Source organism: Triturus cristatus, chromosome 12 (assembly GCF_964204655.1).
Source record: "Triturus cristatus chromosome 12, aTriCri1.1, whole genome shotgun sequence".
In the NCBI taxonomy this organism is placed as follows: Eukaryota; Metazoa; Chordata; class Amphibia; order Caudata; family Salamandridae; genus Triturus; species Triturus cristatus.
The window spans coordinates 602,957,884-602,971,096 of record NC_140595.1 but is presented as its reverse complement, the minus strand read 5'-3'; the positions used below and the strand labels follow the sequence as shown (position 1 = coordinate 602,971,096).

The 13,213-nt window shown below is 39.9% G+C and overlaps 1 protein-coding gene across 5 annotated transcripts in view; it reads right to left on the bottom strand.

Moving 5' to 3' along the window:
* Nucleotides 1–211: 211 nt before the first annotated feature.
* TERF2 (telomeric repeat binding factor 2) overlaps nucleotides 212–13,213 on the bottom strand; it is a 454,983-nt gene continuing 441,981 nt past the window's right edge. For 2 of the 5 annotated variants that reach the window (XM_085638741.1, XM_085638739.1), the window contains 2 exons: nucleotides 2,694–2,752; nucleotides 212–2,599 (listed from right to left, as the gene is read on the bottom strand). In XM_085638741.1, the coding sequence (XP_085494867.1) occupies nucleotides 2,441–2,599; nucleotides 2,694–2,752 (218 nt within the window). In that variant the 3' untranslated portion in view covers nucleotides 212–2,440. The remainder of the gene's footprint in view (nucleotides 2,600–2,693; nucleotides 2,753–13,213) is intronic. The other 3 variants (XR_014972240.1, XR_014972241.1, XM_085638740.1) reach the window with 3 other exon arrangements.

Below are 13,213 nucleotides of genomic sequence, written 5' to 3'. Positions count from 1 at the left end.
CTATATGTTAGCCTTTGTACCTCTGTGATACTCAAACTAAAAAGAAATGGACTGTCCATTTTACTAATGGAAAAATAAATGTGTGATTTAGCTAGTCTAAAAGAAATAATACTGATTAATATAAAAAAAAAAGAATCTATTGCTGTTAGGATTATTTTATGCTCCTTACCCCATAAAGCATACTCCCAATATATTGTAGGCAAAGAAGAAATCCAGCTCTTTTAATTATTTAATAACAAACAACTGTTAAAATGTTTGCAGTGATCTTTGGAAAAGATCTCCGTGGTTAAAGCCACAAAGATTAACATAGCCAGAAAATAAAATAAAGCGAAAGCAACTGGGAGTTAACGCAGACTTAATGTCAAGTGATTCATACAAAATAACAATTATTTTTAAAAAGTACTAAATGTAAGCAAACCTACCAGCAGATATCGACACTCATCTTGGGTCATGGGCTTCAACATTGTGCTTCTTTCTAGTTACACACAACAATGTATAACACCTAGAGGATAAGATTCATGTATCTTGTTTTTCTGTTTTTACGTTTAGTATTTCTTAGTCTGCATCAGTAAGCCATCTAGTTTGAGCTTTAAACATGTTTTTGATAAACTGTTCAAATTACATCTCCTAAAATGCAAAGTGCATAAAAAATATTCTATAGATTAGTCATGAATTACATTTTCTCCAAATATAAAACTTGTGAAAGAGCGAAGGGAAAGCAAAGCAAACATATAGATCGTTGTTTTTTAAAACACATGCATGTAAATACATCATTCCTTTAGAGAGAGCGCACAACTCTATGTGTACACTCACATACATAATACACGTCTATATATAGAAACTCTAAAAGACTGGCAGATGTGCAAGGAGGACTACTTTAAAGACTATTATGCACCTTACCCACCCCCTAAATTAAACCTGATTGATAACTAAATCACCCTTCCTTCCTCACACATCATGTAGATCGAATCTTATTTGTACCTAAAATCCTTGTTGCAGAGAAAAAGTATTACAATCACATCAAAATAACATACACACATTTTTTTTTCTAAAAGTCCACAGTTGAGGGCTTTGAAAGAGTGACTGGCATTGGACTTCAGGCGCTTTCTTCTTCATGGATTTTGGCATTCTTCAATAAAGCAAAGGACAATATTAGGTCAAAGTGCCCACCTCGTAGCTTCTGCTCTGAGATATAAAGATTCAGTAGTTTGCCTGGACACTACTTACAAAGTTCGACTTTGTCGTCAAATGATCAAAATAGATGATGTGCTGCTACTAATAGCAGTGGAACTGGTCAGCCCAAGGATTCTGCATCTTAAATGCAAGGATGACTTGTTTGATCCATGAACCACCTTTGCAAACCACGCCGCCTTGGATAAATTAGAACAATATGTCAACAGCAAACTCTTAAATGAAACATTAAGTATAATTCTTGATATCCACAGCTACCTGTCTCAGATAAAAAATAAACGTACTTCCTCCTACAAAATTTATGTTGACATTGCAAAGGAAAAGAAAATCTAGTAAACGCAAAAAGTTATGTGCGCCAGCAATCCTTTCATTCACACATTAAGCTGTTTTAAAAGGCTAGCTGGTGTGGCTCATATTTGTAATACACTCCACTACACAGGAGGACTCTTGTACGTCACTGTAGGATTCCAGGGTGTGGATCGAGCTAGCAGTACTAGCTTACTCATTTCAAAAGATGTAGCATAGCATATCTAAATCTTTGTTTCTGAAGCAGCCATCTCTTACACATTTCATTCAGATGTCCAAGGAGGTTATTAACAAGTAAAATGACATTAAACACAATTTCCATTACATTTTGTCTTCTGCTGACTTGACTACTTAAATAAAAAAAGTGAAATAAACTGTGAGCAAAGATGCAGAAAGAAAGAAAACAAGACAAAAATCACCTAAGACGCAATAAATGCTTAATGTACTTCATGTCCCTATTTTTTATAGAAGCATCAAGTATTTAACATGCCTGGGTAAGAGGAACGAGGAAAAATGCTGCAAGGAAGCAGGGTTTTAATACTCACCAGGGAATAAATGACAAGGGGAATTCATGAAGATGGGGAATGGAAGTATTGGCAGCCAAAGATTTACTTTCATCTTAAACAGGCATGCTGGAGAACCTACTCCTGTGTAAATGGATGCATATGAAATTCCAGGGTGGAACCTGATCATTTGTGCAAGTAGGTAAACACTGCAGAAAGGTTGCTATCTAGAGAATAAAGCTGCTGCCATGTGCAAACATGTCTCCTTGTTCCCTACCACAGTAGATCCTCTACCTACCCAGAGACTGTTAAACTCAAGCCAATCTCAAAAATGCATATGGGTCTAGGTCACTTTCAGCATATGGACACAAGGAAAATCAATGCACATAATCCAACTGTATAGTCAGTAGTGAATTTCTCCATAGTTCTCTAGTGGACATTCACACCAGTCCCGATCTCTTCATAGTCCTCCAACGGTCTTTAAGCATGACAGAAGTACGGTTGGTAAAAGGGTACTTTCTGAGGATGTTTATCCAGTTTCCTTCGCCAAACTTCTTCACACCACTCTTTAGCCACTCACTCTCTTCCACTGTCCACTTCTGCAGGAGAAAAAATAGCAAGTCATCTTTAGCTGCGGTTCTTAAGAATAAACAATCATGTTTAAACAAGAACATGCCTGCCACCACAACTTACATTCCTCTTCCAATTACAGTTTGTAATGCCTCCTTTACTCGAAGATGCATCTTCATCTGCTGGACAAACAAACGAGAAACAGTTAAGGCACTATTGCTTCAAATGACATAGTATTTACAGTTAAAGTACTAGCAGGGGCAGATACGCATTCTGTTAAATATAATTTCAAACTGACTAGCTTGGCAAGACTTACTTATGTGTACAACTCTCCTATGCAATATGGATTCTTCTATCCTTACACCTCATCCTTCCATGTGCCCTCTAGCAACCATTAGTTTAACACCCCCAGCAAATAATATATAGCCCACATTAAGGCAGGGAGTATGGGTCAGCATCACAAATGTAAAATATCCCACGAACCACAACAACCAGTTACTCATCTTCTGAATTAATACTTTTTTACAAAGTTGACTGACATCTTAATCTTGCTCAAAAAATGTTCACCAACTAGAGGAAACTTTTGGAAGGGGTGGCAGCTTAGGTCAATGGCAGGCCTCAAGCCACAAGGTTGTTGTCTACGGCTTGTTCCAATTCAGTGTAGAAACAACAAAAGAGTGTATCCAACAGAGGAAGAGCTAGCAAGAGAAAATCACAGTGATTTTCTCTTGCTAGCTCTTCCTCTGTTGGATACACTCTTTTGTTGTTTATACATTATTGTTCAGGGGGACTAAGAGTGGCTCCAGTTGCTTTCCCTCTCTCTCCTGTTGTTTATCTATACCTATTGTTCCAATTCAGCACTGATCTTAAATTAAGCATGGGTGTAACAATACATACAGAACACATAAGGATTATGAATCAATCAATTACAGAAGGGGGCCTACAAATACAGGCTCAATTAGTTGGCACTCCACAGAGAAACAGCAGAGGCCCCAAGAGGCAACGTACGGTAGGCATACTGACAATCAGAAGCTGCCTGCCCAAAAAACTGCATGGGTGACAAATGCTCACATGCAGAGCAATAGTGCAGTGAGGTCTGTCGGTCAGGGTCGAAAAGGTAAATGAAGGCCAATCTGAAGTCCCAAACTCTACTGTGGAAGACACGGCCACCACATCTGGTCAAATAAGGACAGCCAGCCTGCCAGAAAGAAATTAACTAAAAGCGACAGAAACTGAAAAGCAAGAACAGAAAGAGAGCAAAAGCAGCCCACAGCGCCCCACCATCCCAGTTTCAATAGCTCAATGCCCAACAGAAACACATTTTATTTGTAATTCTCGGTTTGCTGCCTTTAGTGTTGTAGATTACATGCTATGTATTCTCCTGTCATCTAATGTAGAGTACAGAATGTTACAAAATATTTTTGCTTGAAGAATGATTTTGGTTTCTAGCATGCCTTGTGATCATGTGCCTCAAACCCACACTGCACTAGGAAACAAACTCCAGGTTAGAGTTTGTTGTATTTTTTCCCTTGAGAAGTTTGTTTCTGTTTGAGTTTCAGTGTAGAAGAATAACTAATAATGTTAATAATAGGCCATCCTCTAATTCCTTGCATCTGGGAAGGCTCATTTGAATCTACAACACCCTGAGTGCCAAACAAGTAAAAAGCAATGGCTTCCGTTTACAGCATGTATTGTTGTAGATCACACGTTGCGCATAGACTGCAAAATAGTATAACTCCCCTATAAAGCAAAGGCTTGCATAAAGTAAAGGAGGTTGTGGTAAAGTTTCTTTAGAACTATCTGTAGTTTCTTTAGAACTATCTGTCCAAACTGAACTTCCTTCCTTGCCTGTATGCCTACACAATAGTGTCGTCTTGGTTTCATGTATACTGATCATCATGTTGTGGCTTTGAAAATATCAGCTAATGGTTTATTCACAGAAAAGTCATGGTAGCCCCTTTCGAAAGAGTAAACTGTTTTTGGCACACCTGGAAGCTTGCCCTTTGCTTTAGAATAGCAGACATAGATATATTTTTGCAAGCCACTTTGATGTTCGTTCTCCGGAAATAGCATTTCCCAAGTGCGGTAAAAAAAGCCAACAGTTGCGTAGTCTTTCATAGTATACAAGTTAGTTCAACATAGTAAATGAGAGCTCTGACATCAAAAGAATATAAAGATCATGCAGAAACTGTTGTTTTATGAAAACAGATGGAAGCTGAATTGACTGATCTGTACAGAATTGTTAAGCAACATACGGCAAGAACCTATGGTTGAGTACATGAGACAATTCTGCCCTTATACACATAAAAACACTTTTTTGATAAGGCTTGTACCTCACTGCCAAGTATACCAACTTCGATGTAAGAAGCAAACTGTAAAAGAATGCAGTGGTTCAAAAGTTGGAGCCCTTGAGGGGATAGGACCACATATCAATACCGCAAGCATGCTGGGTTACTCAAGGTGGTATATTTTTTTAATCTCCCCATAACATTTTTTCTGACTGGAATGTAACCCCGTTTTGCAAGGAAGCAGTGGCTGACACCAATTGTACTCGTATCCAGGTATATGCTAAGCCTGATTTTTGACAGAGTAAAAAGCATTTTAGAATATCTTGTGCAACCACTTTAAAATATTTGTGTGCAAAGCTGTGCATCAATACACAAAACATGTCCACTTAGCTGCAATGCATTCTCTGGTTGTAGGTCATTGAGGATTCTTCAGAACGGTCACATACTCGTCAGAAAGGTGAAGGTACCAAAACTCTAAGATTTCAGGAGTGAAATTACTGGATTTTTGGATTCTGATGCAGCAATTGTTTCTTGCCGCAGTGTATGTTTTACACATGGATGCACAGAAATGTGTAGCACTGAATTCCATAACTGCTTGGTCAGCATAGGAGCACAAAGGACCACAATCATTTATACCAATCTAATTGTGTGCACAATTTACAGGATTAGAGGCAAAAGGGGAAAAGTGTTAGCCAAAAAACCTGACCAAGCTATCCATAGAACAGGTGTTATGGGAATCTGTAGCCCTAGGTAGGCCAATTTTGTTGGAGCTTGTCACAAACAGGTCAACCTTCAGAGTCCATCATTTTTTGAAATAATTTTCTAGCATCATGATATTGGTCTCCTTTTTGTGCACCTCCTAATGGTTTCTGCATGGGAGCTCTGGGAATTAATTGTCTTTCCTTGGGAGATGTTCTGCAAGTTGATGTAGTGGGTGTGAAGTCATACCCTGCGTAATTTGCAACAACTGTGATGAATGTATGCCTCCTTGTGCCTGTCAGTAATACTCGGCAGTCATGCTGTTAGTTAAAATTAGAACAATCTTACTGTAAAGTTTTTTCTGAAAAGCCTGTAATTTACATTTATAATGTACAACAGCTCACTCTCTCAGGAGTATCCCATTGCCAGGTTTCCACCAGAGGGATAATCCAACTAATATCTTCGAACAACCGGGTCTTTAAAAGTGTTTTGAAAGTTATGACATTTTGGCAAGTACAAATTTTAAAAGGTAGCTTGTCCCAATGATACAGAGCTACATCGGAAAAGGAGTGGCCTCCCCTGCGAATTGCTCAGATACTACGAGGATATGTCATAGCAGAACTTGTAAATCTAAGACTCCTAAATGGATGGTAAAACTTTACTATAGAGACTGAAGATAGGCCGGCTCTTTCCTACGCAGGTCTCTTTGGGCATGGCAGAGAAGCTTAAATATATAGCACTTTCTTATGGGAAGCCAGTATAGACATCTTAAGATTGGGCCTGAAGATGTGCAGGGAGGAATATCATAGACTAAGCAGGCTGCCGTATTCTGAATCACATGTAGTCTGGCTACGAGTGACTCATTGATCGTTACCAGGAGTGCCTTACTATAGTCTAATCGACTAGTTAGAAGTGCTTGTAGGATGGCCTGTCTGCATTCGATAGGGAGCAATAGAAAGACTTTCTTGAGCATATGGAGGATTCCAAAACATGTGCCATAGGTTAAATTAACCTGGTTTGCCATAGTGAGGTCATCATGAAGAAGGATACCAAGATTCTTTACTACAGTTTTAGGATAGGGAGCTGATCCAAGCTCAGAAGTCCACTAGTCTTACAGCAACAAATTCTTGGCTTTGCTGAACAGCATAAACTTGGTCTTGCTTCCATCAAGTTGTAAACAATTTTATTTCATCTAAGTTGCTACTTCCATTCCTGGGAACTAACTTTTGTTATTTCAAGGGCCTGCCCTACCAATACTACTAGTTGAGTATCATCAACATAAGACAGGATCTCGAATCCAAAGGGTTCCACTCGCTTTGCCAACGGGGTCACATAGATATTATGAAGCATGGAACTCACATAGGATCTTTCAGGTACCACATAAGAATAATTTGTCTTCCTAGACCTAAACGGAGGAATTATGCTAATACTAACTCTGAGGGAAGCATCCTTTTTGATGGTCCCTTACAGCTGTGCTGAACTTTGGGTCTACCAAAACTAGATCTTCCCATGCCGTAGTCACCTATGACCACTGTTGCGTTAATTCACTCCTGTAACAGATACATTTGCAAGTGTGCATTTAGGACTTAATTTCCTTTCTACACGAGGGAATGCATTCTATAATAAAGAGGAACTAATCTTGACATGCCAGCACTCTCCTGGATAGGGTAGGCTTTTGCCAAGGCCTAATTCAATGAGATTTCTAGAAATACTTTAGTTTGCTGAGATTGCAAATATAGTTTTTTGGCATGGATCATGACTACCAACTGGTGAAGGATCTCACTTGTTTGAGAAGTGTTGTTGTGAAACATGTGAATTGCCAGCTATTCATCTAAAGTATGAGTAAACATGTATTTCCATTTGGCAGGGTGTACAGCCACCACCTAGAGACATTTGGTAACTAATGTTGGATATGACTTTCAATAGAAAATGTTTTCAACCATAGATATTTGCAGTAAGTTTGATGCATAGGTTTGTGAAAATGAACATCCTTGATATCCTGCATGGTTGTGTAATCCTCTAGTTGTAGCAGTTAGCAGTAGCAATTTCTAGAAATAATGGTAGATGTTGATTTGTCTTCTACTCTCTTGGTGGCTGATATTTGGGCACTGTATAGAATTCTATGTAATATTCGTGGGCATTTGTGTCCCAAAGTTTATTGGATTGCCATTCTTGTGGGATAAATAAACCTGTCTTCCTAAGATGGTGTTCAAATGAAATATGAAGGAGTCAATGTTTGTTAATAGATGACCTTCTACCTTAACAACCTCTGATGCAGGAGTAAGTATTGCCTCAAAGACATAAGAGATGCTAACTTTGAGGATAGATGTCTCACCCGAACAATTTCTTGACCTCTACTGTGGTGTTTTTATGGGAGATGCTGAAGACGTTGTTTCAACTCGTCCAATTATTCACTGTCGAAGCAGGTTTACTTTGAATTTGAATCTGCTGTGCACCACTGAGATGCTGTACCCGTCTCTACTCTTTTTTCCTGCCACAGCCACCTTTTTTTCATTAGATAAACCATTTTATTGGATTTTTCAGAAAACCCCCACAAAACGTCAATCCACGTTTTGATTTGAACGCTTCATTACAACTTCAGTGCAAGTCGCTAGTTAACCTTTTTTTAAAATTGTTTTTATTAGAGAAATAAATTGTACATATCAATCGACTAGATACCGCAAGAGAATATATATCAATTTCCATAGTCGATCATCACATCATGATTCAGCATAGTGATAGTGAAGATGGGCAAAATCCTGCAGTCCTCACAAGCATCTGACACAATGCCCTCTGCCGTGGTTTCATGCAACATGGGTTTTATGCAATACGTTCATTTCACATCTATATGGTCCACTTCTGATAGCGAAAAGGGTAATGAACAATGTTATTTACCACGCACACCTAAGTTGTGCCACAATTACGCTGTAATCTGGAGATTCAAGGCGTGCTGGGAGGAGTCGTCCCCTAAACCAAGGCGAAAGAATCCAAGAGCTAGTTGCACCACTCGACCAAGTGTGGTGTCCCTCCTGTAGCACAGCCTATAAGTCGCGAATGATTCAATGTATTTCAAAGAAGTAGAATTTGTATTTTTATTTTTATCCACTAGAAGATGATCTTCATTGTAGTCATGAGGATCTCAATAGTATAAACATTCCAATGGTTCAACGTGTTCAAAAACCACAACTGAAGGATTAGCCCCAATGCATTTCGGGTATGAGATACCCTTCGTCAGGAAAAATGTAATAAAATAGGAGTAAATCGAAGCGAAAATAATTGTCAATTTAAAGATGACTGTTGATCATGCTTTACGATCGTGTGTGATTAGAAAAAAGTATAAAGTTATAAGAGATTAATGGAATTAAGCTGAATAGTGAACAAGAAATTAAAAGATGAAGAAAAAAAAGATGATGAAAAAATAGGCGAGCCTCAACCCGTGAGAGAATCCAGATCCGTTGTGGTATTGACACAGTGACTGTCAGACGTAGTGGTTGTATTAACATCGCAAGTGTGCAAAGTTTAACCCCTGCTGTCCGATAAATTAAACCCCACGTGAGGGAAGTAATGTCGGTGATAAAGTTGAAGAAAACGTACCTGCACCAGACCAAAGAGAGCGTCCAGCATGCTCCCGTTGGAGAAAACGATTACGTGACGGACATTGAAGCCGATAGTTATAAACAGTGAAGAAGGAGGTGTGTAAAGAAAAGGGACGTGTGTAAAGAACCGTTCCTATGGCGGCCATATTAAAAAGGTGAACGCGATAACAATAACGGTAGAATAGTGAAGACAATCGTATCGATAAACAAAATTGATAAAATAGAACTGTTGTGGTTGAAAAGTGAAAAAATAATAACGACATTGATTTGTACAGAGAATAGTGAACAAGGAAAAAATCACAACCAGGGTAACGACTGTTATTGAAAAATTACAATAAAGTTGCATTAAAAAATTACAGTAAAAAAGGGATGACAGTAAAAACAGATCGAAAAAGAGAAGACACAGTGAAGATAAAGATAAAGTGAAAAATAAAAGTAAGGGTGATGAAACCTAATATAGTAAAAACGAGTAGGTCAAGTAAGAGCAGGTAATCATTGTAAAAGTAGGAACCGAATGAAGAGTAAATTTGAAAGAAACCAGATTCAAGTACATAGAACTGAGGTGCTTTACATAAAGCAACTAAATTCAACGCGGTCATTGAGTCCGTGAGGTACCAGTGTGTTCATTCGATAAATCCAAGCAGTCTCTCTTTGGAGTAAGAATTTTCAGTTGTCTCTGCCTTCTTTAATTGGTACTACTTTGCATACCAAGAACCTTAATTGGCTGATGTTATGTTTGTAGTCATTGAAATGCATCGCTACGGCGGATTTGGCATTTTTGTTGCGGATATTACTCTTGTGTTCGTTCAAATGGATTTTAATTTTTCTTTCGGTTTTACCAATGTATGCCAAGCCGCAAGGACACTTCAGCATGTATACAAGATTTTTCGAATCACACGTTGCTGTTACATAAAGCTTGATGTTAAACCCACGTGTTGGATGCTGAGTGATATGCCCCTTGATGATATTGTTACAATTGCCACAGTTGTGACAAGGCACAGTGCCTTTGTATGTCAATGCTACATCAGGAGATTTCTGTGGCTTGAGTAACTCCATAAGATTTTTGCTTCTTTCATAGACGAACAGGGGTCTGTCCGAGAAGATGTTTTTGAAGTCAGGATCTAACTGCAACATGAGCCAATGTTTGAGAATAACTTTCTTGACATTTAAACTCTCAGTGGAAAATTTAGAGACAATGACTGCTCTTGAAGAAGTTTTGATATTTCTCTTGATGCTCAATAACTGAGACCTGGGTTTAGTGGATACACGGTCAATGGCATTGGTGAGAATTTGTTGAGGGTATCCACGATCTAGGAAACGACGTTCCATGATTGAAACTTGATCAGACAATTGTGTGGGGTCTGAAATGATTCTTTTGATTCTGAGAAGTTGAGAAAATGGTAAGTGTCTCTTGAGTGTGGGTTGATGAAAACTGGAAAAGTGTAAAAGATTATTCCTGTCTGTGTCCTTTCTGTATAAACTGGTTTCAATGCGATTGTCCTTGATGTATATCAATACATCCCAAAAATTGATTTGAGATTTGTGAATGTTGAATGTGAATTTCAATCTCTCATCAATGTGATTGAGTTGGTCAATGGCGTTTATGAGTATGTGTTTAGGGCCACTCCAAATCAAAAAGATGTCATCTATGTAACGAAGATAAAGTAATTAATGTGATTTCCATGGGTCGGTATTAATGATGTTATCCAATTCAAATTTGTGCATGAACAGGTTCGCGTAGCAGGGAGCTGCGCAATTTCCCATGGAAGTGCCATGGAGTTGTAAGAAAAATTGTTGGTTGTGACAGAAATAGCTGTGATAAAGGGTGAAATGAAGGAGTTCCAATAACAGGATTTGCAAATCTTGTTGCATTTGGGATTGGAGTAAGAAAAATTCAGTAGTCTCTATTCCCAGGTTATGTGGAATGGAAGTGTAAAGGGCCGTAACGTCAATGGTACAGAAATACATGTCATCTCCCCACTCGTGTGTAAAGTTTTGGAGTATGTTCAAAAAATCAGAGGTGTCTCTGACATAAGTTGACATTCGTTGTACCAGAGGTTGAAGATGTTTGTCAAGATATTTCCCCACTGGCTCGTGGAGAGAGCCCCGGGTGGAAACTATCGGTCTCATGGGTGGGTCAACAAGATTTTTGTGGATCTTAGGTAACATGCGCAAGGTCGGACATATTGGAAAATCTTGGATAAGTAATTTGCGTTCCCTTTCGCCTAAGGTGCCATCACGGACTGCTTTATCCACAATGCTCACAAGAATAGACTGTATTTGTGAAGTGGGGTTTAGTTCGAGTATAGTGTAGGTCGTTGCGTCTAATACATGTTCATCCAGTTTACGATTGTAATGTGCCAAATCCATAATTACAAGCGCTCCCTCTTTGTCCGCACTGACAAATGTGATATTGGGATTTTTGGCCAGTTGGTTCAATAAAGATTTATCTTTGGTAATTTGTATATATCTGACTGAGTGCTGCAGACTACCATATCGGTGTGCCATTCTGCCAGGGTGGGGACTGGACCTCTGGCCCACCTCATCGCCACCCAGCGTATGGCCAGCAGTAGACCTATAGCTACTAATCTCCTGTCTTCTTTGTCTATTCCTTTGTCATATCCTAGTAGGGTCAACAGAAGGTACATGTCCAAAGTAGAGCCTGTAATAGCCTCTAGTTCCCGAATGTCCGCCCTCCAGAACTCATTTATATTTGGGCAATACCATGCAACATGTAAAAAACCCAACCTTCAGCTCCTGGCATCGTTGACATTCCGCTGAGTCTCATAACCCATACTTGAATGCCTTTCTGATATGTAATATACTCGGTTGACATATTTAAAATGTATGAGTCTGTGTCGCCCATTCAATGATACATCTTTGGTCACAGAGCAACAGTACCTCCAACAGTCAACATCAATAGTTCTGCCCAGCTCTCTTTGCCATTCCAATCGCATTTTTTTCATGCCCGGTCTGTGTGCTTCCTGCTCAAAGGCGTAAAGTTTTGTTACTAATTTGATGGGGGCGTCTGATTGTATCAGGGAGGAAAGTGCCGGAATGGCCGAAGACTCCTGCATGTCCTCACCCAGGAGGTCTTGTAATGTGTGCCGGACTCTGAAATACTGAAAACGGGTTAGTGCTGTCTGTGGTTCTGCCCTATTTCGAGATGCCTCCCAATCTTTCACCTTCTGGAAAAAAATCTCCCATTTTAATAATCCTTAATTTTCGTAATGCCGTCGCCACACTCCTTATTTTACCCTATCTGGAACCAGGAACACCACTCCACTGATATATGTGGGGAGTACAGGAGGGAGCCATCTTGTCTTTCCAGTAGGTACCACCAGGCAGACATTGTGGGGTTTAAGTAATCAAATACACCATGAAGCCTATGTGGGGCGCAAAAATAGAAGTGGACAGTCCCAAAACATGTGGAGAAACCCCGCCCCCTCCAGGTTACACCGTGGACATGCTGTTGAAACCCAGAAGTATTCATTCACCTTACTCGGGGTGAGGTACACCCTATGCAACACGTAGAAGTGGATTAGCTAGAAGGGTGCATTCCTGGAACACTTTCAGGCCCGTTCTACTAATTCCCCCCACGGCTTCTCCCCAAAGGCTTCACCCAAATCCTCTTCCCACTTGAGACGCAGGGCCGACAAGGGCTTTCGCAAGACGTGGGTAATTTTCCTGTAGAGACACGTGAACGCCTTAATCGTTCCCACTGCCATTACTTCATATTGGCAGGCCAGCGAGGTCTGAGGTTCTGCCATCCCCTCCTGCCAGTGGTTCCTAATGGCTGCTGTCAGAGCGACATGAAGCAGGAAGTCCCCTCGTGGTAGGTCATGGCGCTCCACCAGGTCATTAAAAGGTAGGAGGTTGCCATCTTCAAATAGATCCCCAATAGTAGTGATTCCTGCCTCCTCCCAGTCCCGTAGTCTACCCCAATCACCTCCGTGAGGTAGGGCCTCACATATAGTCAGCGGGATCTCCGGAGCATAGGGGGTGCGCGTGCATGCACGCCTGCCTAATCAGTTCCAACACTGGCGTACCACCTGTAAGT